The sequence below is a fragment of the Brassica napus genome, chromosome A8 (genome assembly GCF_020379485.1).
Source record: "Brassica napus cultivar Da-Ae chromosome A8, Da-Ae, whole genome shotgun sequence".
Classification (NCBI taxonomy): Eukaryota; Viridiplantae; Streptophyta; class Magnoliopsida; order Brassicales; family Brassicaceae; genus Brassica; species Brassica napus.
In genome coordinates, this window is record NC_063441.1 from 5,860,121 (window position 1) to 5,880,530 (window position 20,410).

The 20,410-nt window shown below is 43.8% G+C and overlaps 2 protein-coding genes and 2 long non-coding RNA genes across 5 annotated transcripts; all 4 read right to left on the reverse strand.

Moving 5' to 3' along the window:
* Positions 1-1,929: 1,929 nt before the first annotated feature.
* Positions 1,930-3,542, reverse strand: LOC125577036. Of its 2 annotated transcripts, none has more exons than XR_007315363.1 (5): positions 3,156-3,542; positions 2,950-3,048; positions 2,658-2,869; positions 2,456-2,561; positions 1,930-2,368 (listed from the first exon to the last, which is right to left on the reverse strand). It is a non-coding gene; the product is annotated as an uncharacterized LOC125577036 (long non-coding RNA). The 2 variants fall into 2 exon arrangements; XR_007315362.1 differs by having other exon boundaries at positions 2,211-2,241.
* Positions 3,543-3,617: 75 nt separating this feature from the next.
* On the reverse strand, positions 3,618-4,213 carry LOC125577037. The gene is made up of 3 exons (XR_007315364.1): positions 4,086-4,213; positions 3,791-3,978; positions 3,618-3,661 (listed from the first exon to the last, which is right to left on the reverse strand). It is a non-coding gene; the product is annotated as an uncharacterized LOC125577037 (long non-coding RNA).
* Positions 4,214-6,741: 2,528 nt separating this feature from the next.
* LOC125577038 (zinc finger BED domain-containing protein RICESLEEPER 2-like) lies at positions 6,742-9,383 on the reverse strand. The gene is made up of 3 exons (XM_048737691.1): positions 9,045-9,383; positions 7,075-8,692; positions 6,742-7,000 (listed from the first exon to the last, which is right to left on the reverse strand). Exons 2-3 carry the CDS (start codon positions 8,689-8,691, stop codon positions 6,869-6,871), a joined length of 1,749 nt encoding a protein of 582 aa, XP_048593648.1. The 5' UTR covers position 8,692; positions 9,045-9,383; the 3' UTR covers positions 6,742-6,868.
* Positions 9,384-17,141: 7,758 nt separating this feature from the next.
* Positions 17,142-19,621, reverse strand: LOC125576887 (meiosis-specific protein ASY2-like). Its single transcript, XM_048737402.1, has 4 exons — positions 19,402-19,621; positions 19,194-19,328; positions 18,215-19,110; positions 17,142-18,125 (listed from the first exon to the last, which is right to left on the reverse strand). Exons 1-4 carry the CDS (start codon positions 19,619-19,621, stop codon positions 17,142-17,144), a joined length of 2,235 nt encoding a protein of 744 aa, XP_048593359.1.
* Positions 19,622-20,410: the final 789 nt, after the last annotated feature.

A 20,410-nucleotide genomic window follows, 5' to 3' on the forward strand; every position in this document is an offset into this window, starting at 1 on the left:
CTTCTGCATTGATCCTTTAGTTTTCATTATATAATTTGAGTATCTATATCGATTCATTTTTATCTTTCTTTAGAAAGTGGTTGAATTAGGAACAATTAATATCACAGTGACTAAAATAAAATGGTGATGAGAATGAGTCGTAAGAATCATGTCATTATTTTCTTTGCCATGCGAGAAAGAAATTTGGAATAAAATATCCTAGATCATATTAATATTTTGCAACAATTTCTTTATTTTTTATTGAAAGCATATAGTATCTGTACAGAAAATTCAAAAATATTAGTTGTTTTAAAACTATTATTTGTAAGAAACTCTTAACTGAAGCAAAAGAATGACTTTCTGGCACTCGCTCTTCTGATACCTTTCTTCAGTTCTTTCTTTACTCAGTTGGCTTAGTGTCTAAACTTCAAGCAGAAGAAGACCACCTTTAAGTTTCAAGGCACAAAAGAGTTGATAGATTAAAAACTCAACAGTCTCATTAAATCAAAGCTCAATGATTTGTTTCACATTTATATGAAACTCAGAAATAAAACACATTTACCAAAATGAAACTTAAACTGTGAATCTAAATATCTAATATGAACTTTTTAAAAGTATCTAATATGAATTTCTGTATAGTGATCCAAAATACAGAATAATCAAAGGCATTGGGATGATCTAAAAATGCAAAATGAACTATAATATTCGCTCTAAGAGGGAAGGGGTTTTAGCACATGGTCTTTATCAGTTTCTACTTTCTACATACAAAGTGATATAAATATTGCATAAAATTACTAAATTTTATATTGAAAAACAAAAACGACATGTAACTTAAAACATAATTTTTTTCTAAAATGTCATCTATCAAAAAAACGGAAAAAGCATAAATATATGATATTCTTTCATTATTTATCACTAAATTTTTTACAAATTTTGAACTTGGAAAGTAGTAAGAAATTTTGTTTCTCTATTTATTAACGTTCTGTTGATGATCTCTTTTGACCTGAGCTTTTACAACACAGACTTCATGTATCTGAGTACAATTTCTTCATAAAATGTGTGGTGATAATTGTTGGGTATAACTTATACATATTGGGGTGAAGTAGTTAATGGTTTTACTTGGTGAATCATAAACATAAAAATAATAATGGCATCTTTGTTGAGCAATAATATACATGATGTCAAGTATGTATATTATTCATACATGGTCAATGATTTTACACGCGAATTACATATTGAAATTTGTTATAATTTATTTATTATACTATTATATTTGTATTGCTTTGTTGTTTTGTATAAAAAAAATTCTATTTATTTTTCAAAACCTCAATTTTTCCATTGTTAGCTTTATATTTTTCATATTTTTTTGGTTTATAATATATTAATTCTAATGGGGATTCAGTCAACAATTTTTTTTTTTTTTTAAATAGGTTTACATATAAGAACACCAAAAAAGAGTAGTGTGACTAACATAATAAAGAATATGTGTAAGTGGGGGTTTCTTCTCTTCGTTTCAGGTCATACACGTTTTACCAACCTATCAATCGTATGCTTATTATAGTCACCCTCATCATCGTCATTCTTGACTGTTCCACGTCTATACACCATCGATTCCATAAATGTCCCTCTTATGGTGAGAGTATTCCTCGTCCTCCTTTCTTAGCTGATTTCCTATTTGGTTACTTTCATACTTCAGCTTCCTCTTTTTTTTTCATTCCTATCCTAACCATCAACAGAGTTTCTTGCAATTTTCTTTCTACGGGAATCTCTTATATAACTTTCCTTGTCATGCTTGGACCCAGCTTCTTCGTCATCTCTTTTATAGGCCATTCTTGCCACTTGAATCACATACTTGTTCTTCAGAAGACTCTACTCCACATTGTCCACATTTCTTTTCTGATTTTGTCGTCATTAGCTGCGCAACTGTTGTTTCTCATTCTCAGATTAAGGCTCGGTAGCATCAGAATCATACCTCTTCTTCCCACCTGTTCTTTGTTCATCATGTTTGTTCCTGACTTCTTTCGAACCACATTGGTTGGAGGGTCGACTCTTTTTGTCTGACTTGCTAAGTTTATTGTTGTCGACTTGTTGTCACTCTCAACTTCAGATTCAGAAGATACAATTCTTTTGATTATAATTCGTTTCTTTGTACCTTACTTCTTCTCTTCTCTCCACTGTCACTGACAGAGTCAGAATCCGAGCTGCTAGTCACTTTCACCACAACTTTGTTTACGCGCCAGAACCTTCTTGTTAGTGTGCCTTCTGTGGTCACACGACAATTTTCATCCGAGCTGCTAGTCACTTTCACCACAACTTTGATCCGACTAAACTATCACATGAAGTAGAACAATCCGAATAGCACAGAGATAGTCACCTCCCCCCAGTTTATCTTCATTTCACAAGACCAAGAGCTTGGTTAACAGATGAGTATGTTACATATAGAGAGGCAAAGAAGATGTAGTAGTAGTAGTTATACCTAGATGTTGGTGAAGCTTGGTGTCAATAATATGAGTAATTGAAAACAAATGAGTAAGTTGAGCTTCAACTCCAACAGATCTCCCCGTGCTCCGGAAGTTTCCTCGCTTTTCATTTTAAAAACACACAAGAAAACACAAACGTTTAGTACCATACCAAATACATAAGACATATTGAAAGTATGGTTTAAGGTAAACCAGTACCAATCGACACATTAATCTCTCAAAACAAAAGAATGAATCAGCTTCGTCTTCAAGAACAACAATCATTGGAGAACAAAGATCACTCATTCCTTGACAGTAATCGACATCTTGGTCTATCCAGGCATAAACAGAGAGAATATCCCAAAGCTTGGACAGATTCTCCTTTTTCTCATAAAATTCCAAAGACCTGTCTGTACGGTTCACATCAAGACCTGACAAATACATAAAACTAAACAACTAAGCGAACTTTTGGAGATAAAAGGAGCCATGATGATGATAAAGTCACACTAACCAATCTGGTGAAGTGATAGGAGCCACTGGATAACTTTCTTATCAAGAGGTCCACGACTTGTGAGATTTTTAAAGAAAACTGAACCATTTGAGTTTGTACCTGAGAGAGAGAAGCAAAATGAATTTACTATTAGAAAAAAACTTAAGCTAATGGGGAAAAAAGGGAAGAAGATGACGTATATGCAGATACTTTGGTATGGGACTTACCTTATAAACAGGCTCAAACCCACCCTCTCCAAGCTTGTTTGAGAGATTGAAATCTTGAGTTGCACTTTTAAGTTCCGAATAAGTAAATGTGAAAGGCTTTATTTCCATACTAAGCAGCTCTGCGAGAAAAAAAAAGAACAGTTCTTAAAATGAAGCAATCTGAAAGATGAATATTCCAGTTTGATGCCAAAACATTTTCAGCTCAAGAAAGAAAAAAAGAGTTCTTATTACCGTCATCATCAGTGTACGGATTTCTTCTTTTTCGTATGATAAAGATACCAACACCCGCAAGGATGCTCAAAAGTCCTAAGCCAACAATGACGCCAACAATAATACCAGTCCTGTTCTTTCCCTTTGATGGTGGCTTATTATCCACAGTTGGTCTAAAATATGAACAGCAATATGTGTTACCTTGTTGGGTATTTACTCACAATAGAGAGTGAAAATCATCACTGTGTGTTACCTGGTAGATGACCACTTGTTCCCTCTAATCACAGGACATCCACCTAGAATCAATGAGGATATATATTATCAACTCCATACTCAGAATGGTATCGTTGAAAAGGCAAATTTACAAAGGGTGTTTTATATGGTTCTTATGAGACCATGCTTGTGACAAAAAAAATAAATGATACCATGCAAGTTTGAGGGGTCTAGCGTAGCATCGGGCCTCATGCTCCAGAAGAGCAACGCATCGCCCATTCTAGGCTTTACGGAAAGTCCCTTTTTACCACACGCAGATAGCTCATTATACCATGGTACGGAACTAAAATTCATATTGGCAGCAGGAAACACCGTTTCACCGCCTTCTTCAACATCCGCCCTGTATAGAATTAGAGTAAGAGTTATTTCTTGTACAAGAAAAAAAAAAGAGAGACAATACTTGAATTTGGCAACCTTAAAAAGAATACAGTTAGAAAATCATCTTACAGATACATGAGCATTGTAGCCATGCGTTGACCTTCATTCTTAGTGTTGAACTCGTCAACAAAGTAATCATAGTGTGGTTCATACTTTTGGCCTTCTTCGTAGTGAAGCACTTGAAGTCCTTCCCCATGATCTGCACATTCCATAATCAATCATCTTAAGCACAATACTAAACGAAAAACTCTAATCACTAACATTAATACGCCTCAAGCCTAACATTAATCACTAATCAAATTCTACTGAAATCAAAATTTAGTTTCTACATTAAAACCTGAAAGGAAAATAAGAACTTGTTATAACTTACATTAAGATGGCACTGGCTTCTTTGGATACCGCCGATGGTGATTACGGTGGCACCAATAGGAATCTCCGTTACCAGACTGTGTTTCTCAGCTCCATTTTGGTGAAGCCAACTCACTGCAAAGTAAAAATGATAAGAGCTATGAATAGTCTCTTCTCTGATTAAGCAAGAGAGCTCTGAGAAGATTTCTAAGGATTTAACAGTGATGAATCTGATGTAATGGAAGATAAATAATCCAATAAATCTTTAAACTACAACTTAATTTGGTTTTGGCCAAAAACTAATGGTTATGAGTTACTCGTGAGTGAACGATTGTTACTTTTTTAAGGTCTATCTCGGCATGAACAATTGTGGGAGAGAGAGAAGAAGATTAAAAAGAAAAAAGGATATGATGAGGAAAGGGAGATGGTCATTCTGGATTCATCGAGAAAGGGTTTATAAAAGAGTGGAAAAAGGGAGGTGGAAGGGATGAATGGGTTTATAAAAGAGTGGAAAAAGGGAGGTGGAAGGATAGCATAGCTGATAAAGAATGAAGTAAAGAATGCAATTGAATGAGTGCGAGTAGATCGTGATAACTACAGTGTAACGGGATGTGCAGAGATTGCAAACTGACGATGGTGAATTGGAAGCGTCTGAGACGATGGTGACAAAATCTAAGTTAAGAATGAGGATTGGGCTCTTATGGACCATTGCTAATATGCCCAATAATTTGCCGGCGAAAGTTCTGTGTCAACTAAACAAAAGTCTGATCTGGCAACTTAAAGCTTTCTGATTGGTTCGAATTTTTAATCCTACGTGGCATGCTTCTCTGATGATTATATATCCCTTTTATTATAGTATATATATATATATATATATATATATAGATATATGGTTTATGTTTTATATCGTATTATCACAGTGAAAAAAAATACTAAGACAATCACCATAATCACTCAAAAATGAGGTAAAACACAAGTATATATGTAACTGACGGGACTGTGATAAAAAAAATGTATGTAATTAAAATTTTGACACCAATACAAAATATTTGTAGCTCGGCCACTGTGAAGAACTATAATCTATCTCCAACAATAAAGAGCTCTTTTAGATCAAAGGCGATGAGAGGAACATACACATGCATCATCAACCGAAATAAGGTTGGAAATCGGTTTCCGGCAGACATGGTGTAACTGCGAATTTTTCTTGCCTTTTTTATGCATCGTCAGTAGAGATGCTAAAATGGTACAACCCACCCCATTTAGAACCCACTCCATTTAGAACCCATATCCATTTAGACCCATTTAAAAATAGACCTATTAGGGATACTCATTTAGAACCCGCGAAATTTACATGTACCCATTTAAATCCATTTAGACCCATTTAAATTAGATTCTTTTATTTATTTTTTCGTTTTAATTATGTTTGTAAAACTATTTTACAAAGATAATTTTTTTTTTCATTTTTTAACCTTATGAACTCTAACTAAATTTAGTTAAACAAATAAATTATTTATCAATAACTTTTGATATGTATTTTTTAGAGCAAATTTGTTTCACTGAAAATTACTTGTTTAGGTATTTTTTAGAGCAAATTTGTTTCACTGAAAATAAATATGTATCAATAAATTATTTGTTTCAGCAAGGTTTGTTTCTAAAGCAAGGAATAATGTGTAGAGGTTTTGGAAAACATGTTGGTATTTTTATGTCAACATTGTTTTTTTATTTGTATTTAAAAAGCTTTTGATAGGTTAAACAAACATTTTTTTTTGGTGATGTTATCATTAAAAAAAACTGTTTTACTTCGTTGACATCTTTTTTCAACTTATTTTTTAAGATTTACTAATATACTTAATGATAACATGCGTGCATGCGCGGAGTAAGTTTTTATATTAATGTTTGTTCATTAAATAATTATAATATTTTACAATACTATAATTTTTATCGATTGTAAAATGACGAATACAAATGTTGTTCTCTTAAATGTATCATCATTGTTGAAGATTTAACGTATTACATCTCATTTTAATTATTTTTAAGACTTCAAATACACAAAAGAAAATTAAGTTTTACGGCTCACACAAATCATCAAAACCATATAGGCAACATCGATTGTAAAATGACGAAAAGAGTAGGTTTCTGCTCTCGATTTGTTTACTATTGACTCTTCATAAGCGATTTCATTTTCTACCTCTATAAAATTTTGCTTTTATCGTTTTTGTTTCACTAATATGAGTTTTGTTTCTTTTTAACTTCATCTGTGAATTCGGTGAATTACATAAGTGTCAATTAAAAAAGATGGACATCTGTAAAAATTAGTTTCACTCCAGATACATATCTAAGAATCTAATTTTTGAAGAATATAAGTGCATACTCGAAATAATACATAAAGATGTTATAGAATATAAGTGCATACTCGAAATATAAATGTTTTTCTAATATATTCACCAGTTCGGTCTAAAAATCATGTAATTATAGAACAACAAAAAAAATACTTATTTATTAACCTACATTTTTGAGGTTTCATCCAAATTGCGAAAAGACCTTCTATCTAACCTCTTCTCATCCAGATACACATCTAAATGTGTTCTTGTGTTTCCTACATTACTCCCAAGGCTTCTTTCCAATTCAAAGAGATCCTGTAATATATTACATTGTCTAAATCATCTTCAAAGTAAATGCAAAATTAAGAGTAAAGATGCTTGAAACTTACATTGTCAAAATCATCTTCAAGAGGTGATTCAGTAACTAGATCATGTGGAGTTGGTGTAGATGAAGTGCCAGAAGAACTGCCCCAAGTCCTAGCTTGATACTCTTTATAAAGTTTAGTCAAATTAGTCCTAAGCTCTTCAGTTTTTAAACTAGAAGTAGAAGGATCCACTCTCTCATAAGCTTTCTCAAGAACTTCCAACTTCAGCCTCGGATCTAAAATTGCCCCCATAGCCAAAATGATGCTGTAATCCTCCCAGTACTTAGCAAATTTAATTTGCATTTCCTTAGCCATCTGCTTCATATCAAAATCATCACAGCTCGCAAAATGCTTCAGCAATAACTCAATCCTCCAAACTTCTGTGAAGTACACACTAGATGTTGGGTACTTTGACCCTGAAAAGAGAGTAGTGATTTGATTGAAAGGTTTCAGAAACTCACTTATTTTTTGCCCACGATCCCACTCTCTTTCAGAAGGTAGCCATCTGTAGTGCCTGTCAAAAGCCTCCAAGCTTTTAAATGCTTCCCTAAACTTCAACGCTCTAACGAGCATTTCATAAGTAGAGTTCCACCTGGTAGCAACGTCAAGTGATAAACCAGATCCACCAGGAATCCCCACTCGCTCTACACATGCCGCAAAGGCTTGAATTCTTGTCTGAGATGCTTTCACATACCTCACACTTTCCCTGATGTTGTGCAAGAGATCTTTCGCTAATTCTAAGCCTTCTTTCACGATCAAGTTCAGGATGTGCGCACAACATCTCACATGTAAATACTTGCCATCCAACAATAAGCCATAACCACTCATCATCTGAAGCTGTCCATTGAGGATCCTCTGCATACTGTCGTTATTATTAGCATTGTCTAAGGTAATAGAGAATACCTTCTTCTCTAAACCCCATTCCATCATACACTCCAGAATCTTGTTAGCAATCTCTTCTCCTGTGTGTGGAGGCTTCAAATCGCAGAAAGCAAGAATCTTACTCTGCAAGTTCCAGCCATCATCTATGAAGTGGGCAGTAAGACATATATATCCCATGCTATTAGGACGAGATGTCCAAAGATCAGAAGTAAAGCAAACCCGAGCAGTATGTCTAGCAAACACTTTCTTCAGCTCTTCCTTTTCTACTTCATACGTCTTATAAACATCTGCTGCAGCCGTTTGTCTACAAATAGGCTGACACTCTGGATTCAGATACTTGTCTCGTTGTCTAACCTTCTCGTATTCTACGTATCTGAACGGAAGATCATGATAAATGATTACCTCACTAACCATCTCACGATCTCTCTTGTGATCATATGCATCCTTAGCTTCCTTTGGAGGCTTCTTTGGACAAGTTTCCAAGTGGCGTTGTAGATGATGAGTTCCACAGCTCACATTCTTTTCATTACGTGTCACCAACTTCATACAACAATGCAAGCATCTGGCCCTTTCTTTGCCATCATTTTCTATCCCCACTGATACAAAATCTTCCCAAACCCGTGATGTTTTACGTCTCTTGCGTTGAGCTTGAGCTGATTCCCCAGAATGAGTTTCACTTTGCTGTTCTTCTAGTTGTGTAGCTTCCAAATTTATCTCAGCGAGAGCATCTTCTTCATTCATGTCTATAAACTCATCCATCCTGTAATTAAAAACATATAAATCCTCCAGAACTCTATAAACATAAAGAACTCTATAAATATAAATCCTCCAAATCACAATAAAACTAACATTTAGATTTTACTTTTAGACTTTTATATATTTAGCTTTGCACTATCTATATATATATGATTACGGCTGTTTATTTATTTACGGCTGTGTTCACAAATCTATATATATATATGATAAAAACATCCTGAACTTGATCGTGATTCACAAATTTATTTATTGAGATGATTCACAAAGCCAAATGGGTTTTTAGAAACAGAATCAAATTCACAAACAAATCAAATTCAAAAACAAATCAAATTCAAAAATGGAAGGAGAAGAGAGACGTTATCGTTATTGGGTCGGTGGAGAATCTGGAGATAAAGAGTCCTCTGCTCGATTCTGAAGATCAGCGAAGACGTTGGGCAGCTCGCCGGAGAATTCGTTGAAGGAGATGTTGAGTGAGACGAGGTTCTGAAGATCAGCCAAGAGCCCAAGACGTTTAGGTTTCCGGCGAGTTTGTTGTGAGAGATGTCGAGAGTTCCGAGATTGACGAGGCTAGAGAACCGCGACGGGATTGCTCCGGCGAAGGAGTTGCAGCTCAGGTTCAGAAATAAACGGCGGAGGAGGGTCGGGATACGGCCTATCTCGTCAGAGATATCGAAGTCGAAGTCGCAGCAGGAGAGAGATATCGATATCGAAGATGAAAACGGAAAAAAAAAACTAGAAGCCCTTAAGAAACCAAACGACAACGTTTAAACAAAAAAAAACATTAGTGGGTTAAACGGATTCCCGTTTATTTTAGCAAAAACCCATTTAATAAATGGGTCTCAAGTGGGTTACCCATTTAAAACCCGACTAGCTTAATGGGTCTAAATGGGCATTTATTTTTTTCAGAACCCATTAAAAGCCCGCGAACCTAAACCCATCTTAACATCCCTAATCGTCACTATCTATTGCCTGCTTGGGTTTCATTAACCTTAAATGTTTTGTTTTTTTTTTGTAATGATCTTGGGCGTGATTTCAGCTTGTACTGTGTAGGGGATGGATTTAATCATCCCACAAGGCCCAAGGAATAAAAGGCCTGGCCCGGACCAGAAAAAATGATGGCTTGGGTAGTCGGCTTAAAGGGTCAATCGCTCGGCTCGCTTCTACAGTATCTCGAGTCGAGTGACGTCGACTAAGAGGCACCCAGCTCGGCGACCGCTCGGATGAATGCGGGCCTCTCGGCCCAATAAGGAAGGCCCACGAAGACGACCTAAGTTAGGTCAAGAACGACACATCAGAGGACTATATAAGGAGAAGGAAGAGGAACGAGAAAGGGATCCGAAATCATCTGACTAACACTTGGCGGCTAGATTAGGGTTTTCACCTTTGCTTCATCTTGCCGTTGTTTGTACTTTTCCGGTAGCTCTCCGAGTTACCGGCCTCTTCTCTGTCGCATTTTCTTATCTCTCTTGTAACCGACTGATCGTCTCTTCCGACCGTAATAAAACGTCTTTGTTAAACCCACATCTTCTTTATCACCGTTTTCCGATCAAACAGTTGGCGCCCACCGTGGGGCGTTTTTAGCAAAGTAACGTTAGTACTATGGTTGTCAGCAACGACAGTTCTTCGTCAGGCGAGGAGCGCGAAGCTCTCGAGGTGATGCCGGCTCCCGAGGTAACACCTACGCCTACACCAGTAACTCCGCTACCCCCTCCTGCGTCTATGGAAACCATCTTGGCACGCCTCGCCCTGCAAGAAGCGGCGCAAAAGGCGGCGGTCGACCAAATCACAGCGATAGCAAAAATACTCGCCCCTATCGCTGCAAACGCCGAAGCTTCAACGGCGCAGTACCGTCGACACCTGTTCGCCACTGAACGAACCACCAACGTAGCACCTGCGCGGGATAACAACAACCAGAGCGCCGGTAACTACAACCAGAGCGCCGGTAACGACATCAACGCAGACACCGCAAGCGAGCTAGCCGCGTTGAAACAGTCGGTCCTCGACATCAACTCAAAGATCCATCAGGTGACGACCTCGGCGCCCCAAATCGAGCACGTACTCGCGGAATCTCTTCGCACACCCTTCACGCAAAGGGTCACCGGCGTACGGCTCCAGAAGATGGAGAAACTTCGTCTTCCAACCTTCAAGGGTCTCTCCGACCCTTCTACTCATGTCACGTCCTTCAACATAGCGATGTGACCGACGAAGACAAAGACGCCGGCTTTTGCCAACTCTTTGTCGAAACCCTAGAAGGACCGGCCCTTACTTGGTTCACAGGCCTCAGAGAAAACTCCGTCGATTGTTTCCACGACCTCTCGACGGCCTTCCTGAAGAATTATATCATGTTCACCAACCAAGAAACGACCGTGTCCGACTTGTGGAACCTCACTCATACCAGCGGCCAAAGCCTCCGCGACTTCATGGAGAAGTTCAAGGCTATCGTCTCGAAAGTTGATATTCCTGATCCTATCGCTGTCGAGTCTCTGATGAACACTTTGCACGTTGACTCCACGTTCCGTCAGGATCTTTACCGATACCCGACGAAATCTGTGTCTGACGCCATCGCTCGCTCGAACAACTTCATCCGCATGGAAGAAGACACAAGAGCAAAGTTTGCAAAAGAAGCAGCAGCGAAACAGCGACCCGCCCGAACAAACGACACCCGCCCTGAGCCCTCCCAGCACTCATCCGGTGGGAACACCACTCAGAAGCGAGGCTACGTTAGCTCGGTCGACGACGAGGAATCGCCAAAAACAGCAGCCGTCACGCGAGAGAAAGCCTGGAACCACTGGGATCGAGACTCCGCCTCGAAGCAATCAAAGTCGTCCGAACCAGCGAGTTCAAACTCCGAGGAGCCAAAGAAATGGTGCCTCTACCACAAAAGGGATTCCCATGATACGAAAGAGTGCAAAGTCCTCATCGGGCAATTTTTCGACGGGATCACTAACGGGACAATTCAAATGCCCACCTCTCCAACGACACCGAAAAACACCAAAAGTTGGAGTAAGAACAAGGAGAAGAAGGCACAGAAGTCTCAACAGAACACGGCCCCTAGCGAGGAAAGAGCGAGCCCTGAGCGCACTCCTGTCAACAACGTCGGCCCCGCCAACGATTCATCAGAAGACGAACATCCGCGTCGCCGGCGACGAGTGGAAGTCATACTCTCTCGCCCTTGTGACTCCTCTGACGACGACTCCTCGACAATGCAACAAGATTTACGCGACAAACTGAACAGCAAAGTCGAGCAATCTCTCACTTCCCCGACAACAGACAAAGATCTGCGCACCCTATTGAAGAGAAAGAGCGCTACGAACGAACACGTAGGAAGCGCCGACCTCCGCGCGACCATCTCAAAATCCAGCGCCAGGAGAATAGGTCAAAACGGCGACCTTCGCGACCAGCTCAATTCAAAGGCCGATGACCTGCGAATCCAACTCAACCGTTCAAAAGGGTCCGATCTGCGCCGACGTCTCGAATCAAAAAAGAAAAAGCCCGCAGAAACTCTTCAATTCGAGAACACAACCGATGATTTAAGGAAGCAACTCGAATCAATGCGAGCTACCCGCAATCCGCACATTAGCGTAATCATGGGAGGATCACCTCCTTGCGGCGACTCAGTTCGAGCTGTCAAAGACTACAAACGACAAGCCACCACCTCCAAGAAGTGGCCGCCTCCAGTCGAAAATGATCACCAGATCACTTTTTCGGCACTAGATACCAAGGGCGTCCACACGCCACACAACGATCCTCTCCTCGTCGACCTCGACATCGGAGAATGCCTAGTCGCAAAAGTCCTTATCGACACCGGCAGCTCAGTCGATCTCATCTTTCGCGACACACTCGACAAAATGGGAGTCGATTTGAGAGATATGAAGCCTTCCTCTCGCACGCTCACTGGCTTCAACGGGGCCTCGGAGCAAATGATCGGAACAATTCGTCTTCCAGTATACGCAGGTGGTATAACCCGTACCGTCAAGTTCTCCGTCATCCGAGCCAAAGCACCCTACAATGCCATCCTCGGAACACCATGGTTGCATTCCATGAAAGCCGTTCCCTCGACGTACCATCAATGCGTCAAGTTTCCCGGCAAAGACGGAAAAACACAGACGATTCGGGGAGATCAACAAGCCGCGAGAGAACTGCTGATTGCAACTGTAAAGATGCAGCAACAGGCTTCCCTCGTCAACTCCGTCAGTAAACCACTCAGCAAGATATACCCCCAGAAGGAGGAAGTTCGCGAAGTCGCAATCGATGAATCCGACCCAACGAAAATCATCCGAGTTGGCGTCTACCTGTCCGACGACATATGTTCAAAGATCATCTCTTTCATCAAAGACAACGCTTCAACGTTCGCCTGGAAGACCTCCGACATGAAGGGGATCGACCCCGCAGTTACCTCCCATGAACTGCACGTCGACCCGACGTTCAAACCCATCCGACAGAAGCGACGGAAACTCGGTCCAGAAAGATCTAAGGCAGTGAACGACGAAGTCGACCGGCTCCTCGACGCGGGTTTTATTACCGAAGTTCGATACCCTGAATGGTTAGCCAACCCGGTCGTCGTCAAGAAGAAGAACGGCAAATGGCGCATATGCGTCGATTTCACGGACCTCAACAAGGCATGCCCAAAGGATAGTTACCCACTCCCTCACATCGATCGTCTCGTCGAATCAACCGCTGGTAACGAACTCCTAACCTTCATGGACGCTTTCTCGGGCTACAACCAGATCTTGATGCATCCCGATGATCGCGAGAAGACAGCATTCATCACCGACAGAGGGACTTATTGCTACAAGGTGATGCCCTTCGGGCTAAAAAACGCCGGTGCGACTTATCAGCGACTCGTTAACCGAATGTTCGCTGATCAGCTTGGCAACACCATGGAAGTGTACATCGACGATATGTTAGTCAAATCGCTCAAGGCCGACGACCACCTAAATAACTTACGCGACTGCTTCAAGATCTTGAACGACTATGGGATGAAACTCAACCCGGCCAAATGTACCTTCGGTGTCACCTCTGGGGAATTCCTCGGCTACATCGTCACTCAGCGAGGAATCGAAGCTAACCCCAAGCAGATCTCGGCGATTCTCGACCTTCCAAGCCCGAAAAACAGCCGCGAAGTGCAGCGACTAACGGGACGCATAGCAGCTCTCAACAGGTTCATCTCGCGATCGACCGACAAGTGTCTTCCCTTCTACGAGCTACTAAGGGGAAACAAGAGGTTCGTCTGGGATGAAAAATGCGAAGAGGCGTTCAATCAACTCAAGCATTATCTCACGACCCCACCCGTGCTATCGAAGCCAGAAGCCGGCGACACACTATCTCTCTACATCGCCGTCACATCCTCCGCCGTCAGCAGCGTATTGATTCGGGAAGATAGGGGAGAACAGAAACCAATCTTTTACACAAGTAAAAGAATGACGGAGCCAGAGACGAGATATCCAACACTCGAAAAGATGGCCCTAGCCGTCGTCACCTCGGCCAGAAAACTGCGACCCTACTTCCAGTCGCACACGATCGAAGTACTGTCCAACCAACCACTCAGAACGGTTATGCAAAATACTAACCAGTCGGGACGGTTGACCAAATGGGCGATGGAGCTGAGCGAGCATGACATCGCATACAAGAATCGCACAGCAGCAAAGTCACAAGTCCTTGCCGATTTCCTGATCGAGTTGACGCCAGAGCTGGAGCAAGACCTCATCCTACCAAGTGTAAACTGGATCCTCCACGTCGACGGTTCATCCACGAGTAAAGGATCAGGAGCAGGAGTGCAATTGCAATCACCAACAGGAGAACTCATTCGGCAGTCATTCAGTTTTGGTTTTGCGGCATCAAACAACGAAGCTGAGTACGAATCCCTCATCGCGGGGCTCCGTCTCGCCAAGGCGGTGAAAGCCAAACGAATCAGCGCTTACTGCGACTCTCAACTCGTCGTAAGCCAATACCTCGGCGATTACGACGTCCGCAACGAAAGGATGGACGCCTACCTCAAACTCGTCCAGGACCTTACGCGAGACTTCGAGTTCTTCGAACTCACGAAGGTTCCTCGCGGAGAAAATGTTTGTGCCGACGCCCTCGCCGCTCTGGGGAGCAAGCTACACGACCAAGTCAAAAGGACAATCCCGATCCACAAAATCGAGAAACCAAGCATCGACACGAAGGCAGAACAGGCAGCGATAATAGCAGCGATCAACGACGCGATGGACATCGACGAAGCGGAATTTCCCTCGCAAGACGATCACCCAACAGATTGGCGCAAGGAACTCATCGATTACCTCGCGGAAGGTTTACTGCCCGTCGAGAAATGGGACGCCCGGCGACTGAAACGACGCAGCGCACACTACGTCGTCATGGATGGGGAACTACACCGATGGACTGCAACAAAGGTACTACTCAAATGTATCGCCGGCGAAGAAACGAGACTCGTCATGGCCGAAACACACGAAGGAGCAGCCGGCAACCACTCAGGCGGGCGAGCTCTCGCACTAAAAGTTAAAAACCTCGGATTCTACTGGCCAACCATGAACGCCGACTGCGAGACATACGCGCGCAAATGCGATAAGTGCCAGCGTCACGCCAAAACCATACACAGCCCAACGGAGTTTCTCCACACCTTGACTGCTCCATACCCATTTATGCGATGGGGAATGGACATCATTGGTCCGATGCCGGCATCTCGGCAAAAGAAGTTCATCCTGGTCCTCACCGATTACTTCACAAAATGGGTTGAAGCCGAAGCCTATGCCAGCATAACCGACAAGGAGGTACAAAACTTCGTCTGGAAGAACATAATCTGCCGACACGGGCTCCCATACGAGATAATCACGGACAACGGTTCGCAATTCATCTCGCATCATTTCAAGGGCTTCTGCGACAGATGGCGCATCCGACTCAACATGTCGACGCCGAGAAACCCGCAAAGTAATGGTCAAGCCGAATCGACGAACAAGACCATCATAGACGGTCTGAAGAAACGACTCGACTTAAAGAAAGGTTGCTGGGCAGACGAACTAGATGGTGTCCTGTGGTCCCACAGAACCACTCCTCGCGGAGCGACAAAGACTACACCCTTCTCAATGGCCTACGGCGTCGAGGCAATGGCTCCCGCAGAAGTGAACGTGACGAGTCTGCGCCGATCGCGAATGCCACAGAACGCCGAACTCAACCGCGACATGCTCCTCGACGCACTCGACGACATCGAGGAAAAGCGCGACCAAGCGTTACTCCGTATCCAGAATTACCAACATCAAATCGAGAGCTATTACAACAAAAAGGTCAAGTCGCGTCCTCTCGAAATGGGCAACCTTGTCTTAAGAAAGGTCTTCGAAAACACTAAAGAGTGGAAAGCCGGCAAGCTCGGAGCCAACTGGGAAGGACCATACAAGATAGTCGAAGTCATCAAGCCAGGAGTATACCGCCTCGAGACTTCAACAGGCGAAGCAGTACCGAGAGCCTGGAACTCCAAACATCTCCGCCTCTTCCATCCTTAATCAAGGCAAACACCAACCCGAATAAATGCGCCCCAAAGGCCACTTTTACTCGCAACCTAGGAAACGAGTAAATGCGCCCCAAAGGCCACTTTTACTCGCAAAAAAAATCGAGTAAATACGCCCCAAAAGCCTTTTTTACTCGCAAAAAAAAAAAAAAAAAAAAAAAAAAAACGAGTAAATGCGCCCCAAAGGCCACTTTTACTCGCAAAAAAAAAAAAAAAAAAAAAAGAATCGAGTAAATGCGCCCCAAAGGCCACTTTTACTCGCAATCTAAGAACTACGAATGGCTTGATTCCCGCAAAGGGATACGTAGGCAGCCCAAAGAAAAAGGGTCCAGCCGAAATAAAAATAAAAAAAACAAACCCCTCCCCGAGGAATCGATCTCCGAAGCAGACGATCACTTAAGCGATGCCTACACGAGTACGCCCCGGCTCCTCGAACAAATGTATCGGCACTCGCATCCCACGTTGAATACGTCCTGATCAGACACATATTCACGGGAGTCGACCGTGTTGCGACCTAAACCAACACGGCCGAGACAATGACTCCAATTCATCCTATAATTAACTAAGTAAGGTCTGGCCAACCAAACGCTTGAAAATTACGTTAGGATCGACTTGGAACCGTCAAAGTCGAAAATTCTTAATTAACGATTAAAACTCAATGTGGCAAACAGTCGCGACTCAAAGAGATCGACCGAGACAAAGTCATAATGAGCTTAAAATTATAACGATTCGACGTCTCGAACAGCATTTACACCGAACGAACAGAGTCACTTCAAATCTTGAGAAATCACGATTTTTGATAGACAAATCTAAGTTAAGTAAATCAGTTCAAACGACTAAAAGAGGTCGAGATTGCAAACAAAACAACAAAATAAAAGCCTCAAAGGCAGAGTTTCGAAAAGCTACAACAATGAGTCATATGGGACTCAAAAGAAACAACACACAGGCGAAGCTAATCCTCTCGGTCACTCTCGCGATCATCAAGGGCAGATAGCTCCGAAGCCCTAACACTCGACTCACGGGCAACGGCTTCCTCGTTGCCTCGACGAGATCCTTCAGCCGAAGTATCCGAGAGTACGTGGACGGGGGCATCATCTTCGGCAGTGTTGGTCCCTCGATTAGGCATCTCTCCCTCCAACGCAGCCAAAGAACCCTCGACGAAGGGCGTCGGGTCACCATGACGATCTTCGATCGGATGAGGAGGCAGAACGAGAAGATTCGATGCGGTTTCTGGGTCGATCAGGCCGGCATTGGACCCGTAATGGTCGAGACTCGCCAGAATCCGAGCATCCACGAATTGAGAATCCAGTACAAGAGGAGAAAGTGCAAGGTCTCCCTCGGGTATCTCGCCCACCTTGAGTTCCTCGGCCTCCTGCTCGTATTTCTTCTCTTGCTCCGCGAACAGATCGATCGTGGCTTGCAAGATGTCGCTCCCGGCCCTCTTCAAGGCCTCAAGGCACTTCCTGGTCCCAAAGGCTTGACTATGAAGCAACCGGGCCTTGTCGTAAGGACCTCGCTGCTCTTCTCGGGAACGAATCCTCGCGAAGCGACGGTTAGCTTTCGCAGCCATCTCGGCCTCAACTCTTCCCCTTTCCTTTGTGACCTCTAGGATTCTGGAATCTCTAAGGCGCTTCATTTCTCTTTCATGAGAAGCAGCAAGCGAAGCCTTCTCGCTCTCAAGCTCGGCATTCTTCTGCTCAAGCTCGTGGATGATTCCGCGAGATGCCACCAAATCGGCTTTGAGCTCGTCCCGTCGAGCAATTGCACGAGTGACCATCCCGTTAAGTCTCTCGACGTTGGCCTTCGATGCACCTAGCTGACGAGCAGAAGCTTCCTCTTTCTCCGCGTACTCCTTCTTGGCCTGCTCGAGCTCGCCCAAAGCTCCCTTCAGCGCGGTATCGTACTTGTCAATCACGATGTTCATCGCGCTATCCCCCTAAAAGATGCGAAGCAACGAAAACCGTAAGAAATTAGCATTAGGGGAATGGAGCAAGGAAAAGACAAGAGGAAGTCAAAACTATTTACCAACAGCTTGGCCCTTGCAGCCTCTTCGTACTCGCCCCCGAAGATAAGATCCTCCACAGCGGGCAAAGGTTTCGCCCTTCCCCTAAACTGACGAAGGAGCTCCCCGCATTTCTCCGGGACGTACGCCAAAGGAGCCGGTCCCTCGTAGTGAAAGTCGACTTTGTCGGGAAAGCTAACTCCGGGTACCCTTCTCAAGATGGCGTCGCCGCGAGAAGAGGTACCAGTCTGAACAGCTCCGATGTTCGGACGAACTGGAGCCTCTGCATGAGGAGACATCGGAGCAGGAGACCGCGCCTCATTACCTGCTTCGTCGCCACGCCTCCGTATCAGAAGTGGCGACCCCTCAGACTCCTCTTCAAGATTGTCCGAGCCGGCGTCTCCGAGGGAAGCCTCGGACTCTTCCTCGTTGACGGCCTCCTCCTCGTCATCTTTCTCTCCTAGGGCCCCGTCTTCAAGAACCTCTTCTTCGGATCGAAGTTCCTCTTCTTGAACGCCTCCCCCCTCAATTTCAATCGGTCCCTCGAGACTCTCCGACTGCGCGTCAACAGACCTCTTAGTCTTCTTCCTCTTCTTCTTCTTCTTCTGAAGTTCACTGGAAGGAGGAACGTCGTTCGCCTCCTCGGCACTCCCCTCGACTCCCGAGCTGCCCCTCTTCCTCTTCCTACTCTTCCCCGTAGTTGCAGCACCGGAAGGGGGAACCTCGCCAGTACGAGGGACAGCGGTAGACGGCCCGCTCCCGCTAGTCAGCCCCAGTTGGGCAGCTAGTATCGCGCTTAAGTCAGGGAGAGTTCCCATTCTCTTTGCTTCGGTGATTTGTTTCTGGATGTCCCTCGGAAAGATCTCTAGTCTCTTCTTGCGAATGGGAAGGGCTGTCGGAAGATCAGATCTCCACCCCCCTGAAAACATAAGGCAGAAAGGTCAGCACACGATAAATAAGCCATACTGCCGAAAGAATACCAGAAATGGCGAGAGAACGTACTTCGAGCAATCCGGTCTTTAAGCTCGTAGGTCTTCTCGACGGTGATCTCGGACCAACGGTAGATTCTAAGCAAAGCGACGGCTTGAACGCTCTTCAGGAAATCCTCGGGATAGACAGGAGACGTAGGATGGCCAACTGCGAACAAAAGGAAGAGAGAGTTTCATTAAGAACAACAAAGTCAGACGTAGTTCGCGACAAGATACTCTACCACAAGAACGGTTCCAAAGAACCCGATAATCCTCCTGAGGAGGCTCCTCGAAAGCCGAGTCGTCGGATTTGAGGAAGAAATAAGAACGCTGCCAATTCTGCGTTTTGTTCGGATGACCGGCGCATACGTTGCAGTTTGGTCGCATCTTCACCGAGTAGGTTCCATCCTTCATATCGGTTATCGAGGTCATCTCCTCGAAAGACCTGACGCTCATCGGCATGTCGATTTGCTCCGCTAAAACCGATAGGGTGACGGCCAATCACAGCGAGCCATTCAATAATTGGCTAATCGCGAGATCTCGCCGCCTAGCATATGCGGTGATTAATCGCGGGATCGGGAACCAACAGCGAGTGTCCTCCTGGAAGTAGGACTCGTATACCGTCTGATATCCAATCGGAGGAGACCAAGGCCTCTGCTCCTTCGTAGGGATAAGAAAGGTCACGCCGGTGGCACCCTTGGCCCGAAGAACCTTCTTCACGCTCCTCATGGTCGACTTAGTCTCTTCTACGCCCTCCCAGTCTTGACCGGCCAAGAAGGCAGGACGCAACAAATCGGGATGGAGTTGAGGAAGCTCTTCAAAAATTCCTTCAGGGTAAAAGGTAGTCGGAAGTAACTCGGCCTCAGAATCATCGCCTTCCGAGGGGCCGCCTCCCGCAGGGTGAGTTCTCGGGGTGACCGAGTCAATAGGCATCGCTCCGCTTTGCCCGTCCCTCGAACATTCCATCGCATCTCTCGCAACGATGTTTTCACCTCCTTCTCTCGCGAGCCTCGCAGCGTCCGCGACCAGAAGTCTCTGGGAACGAGATAGGTTTACCGTATCCATCATCGCCGCGCGATGAATCATCTCCGGATCTTCGACACGATCCCCGTCGGGATTCCTTGTCGGATTCGACGTTGCGGCGACTCCCTTCCCTTTCTGCTGCCTCGATAGTCTCTGACCCGACGACATCGCGGAACGGAACAGTGAAGAGCGCTTTGAACGAATCTAACAAATGCTTAGAGAGATAAA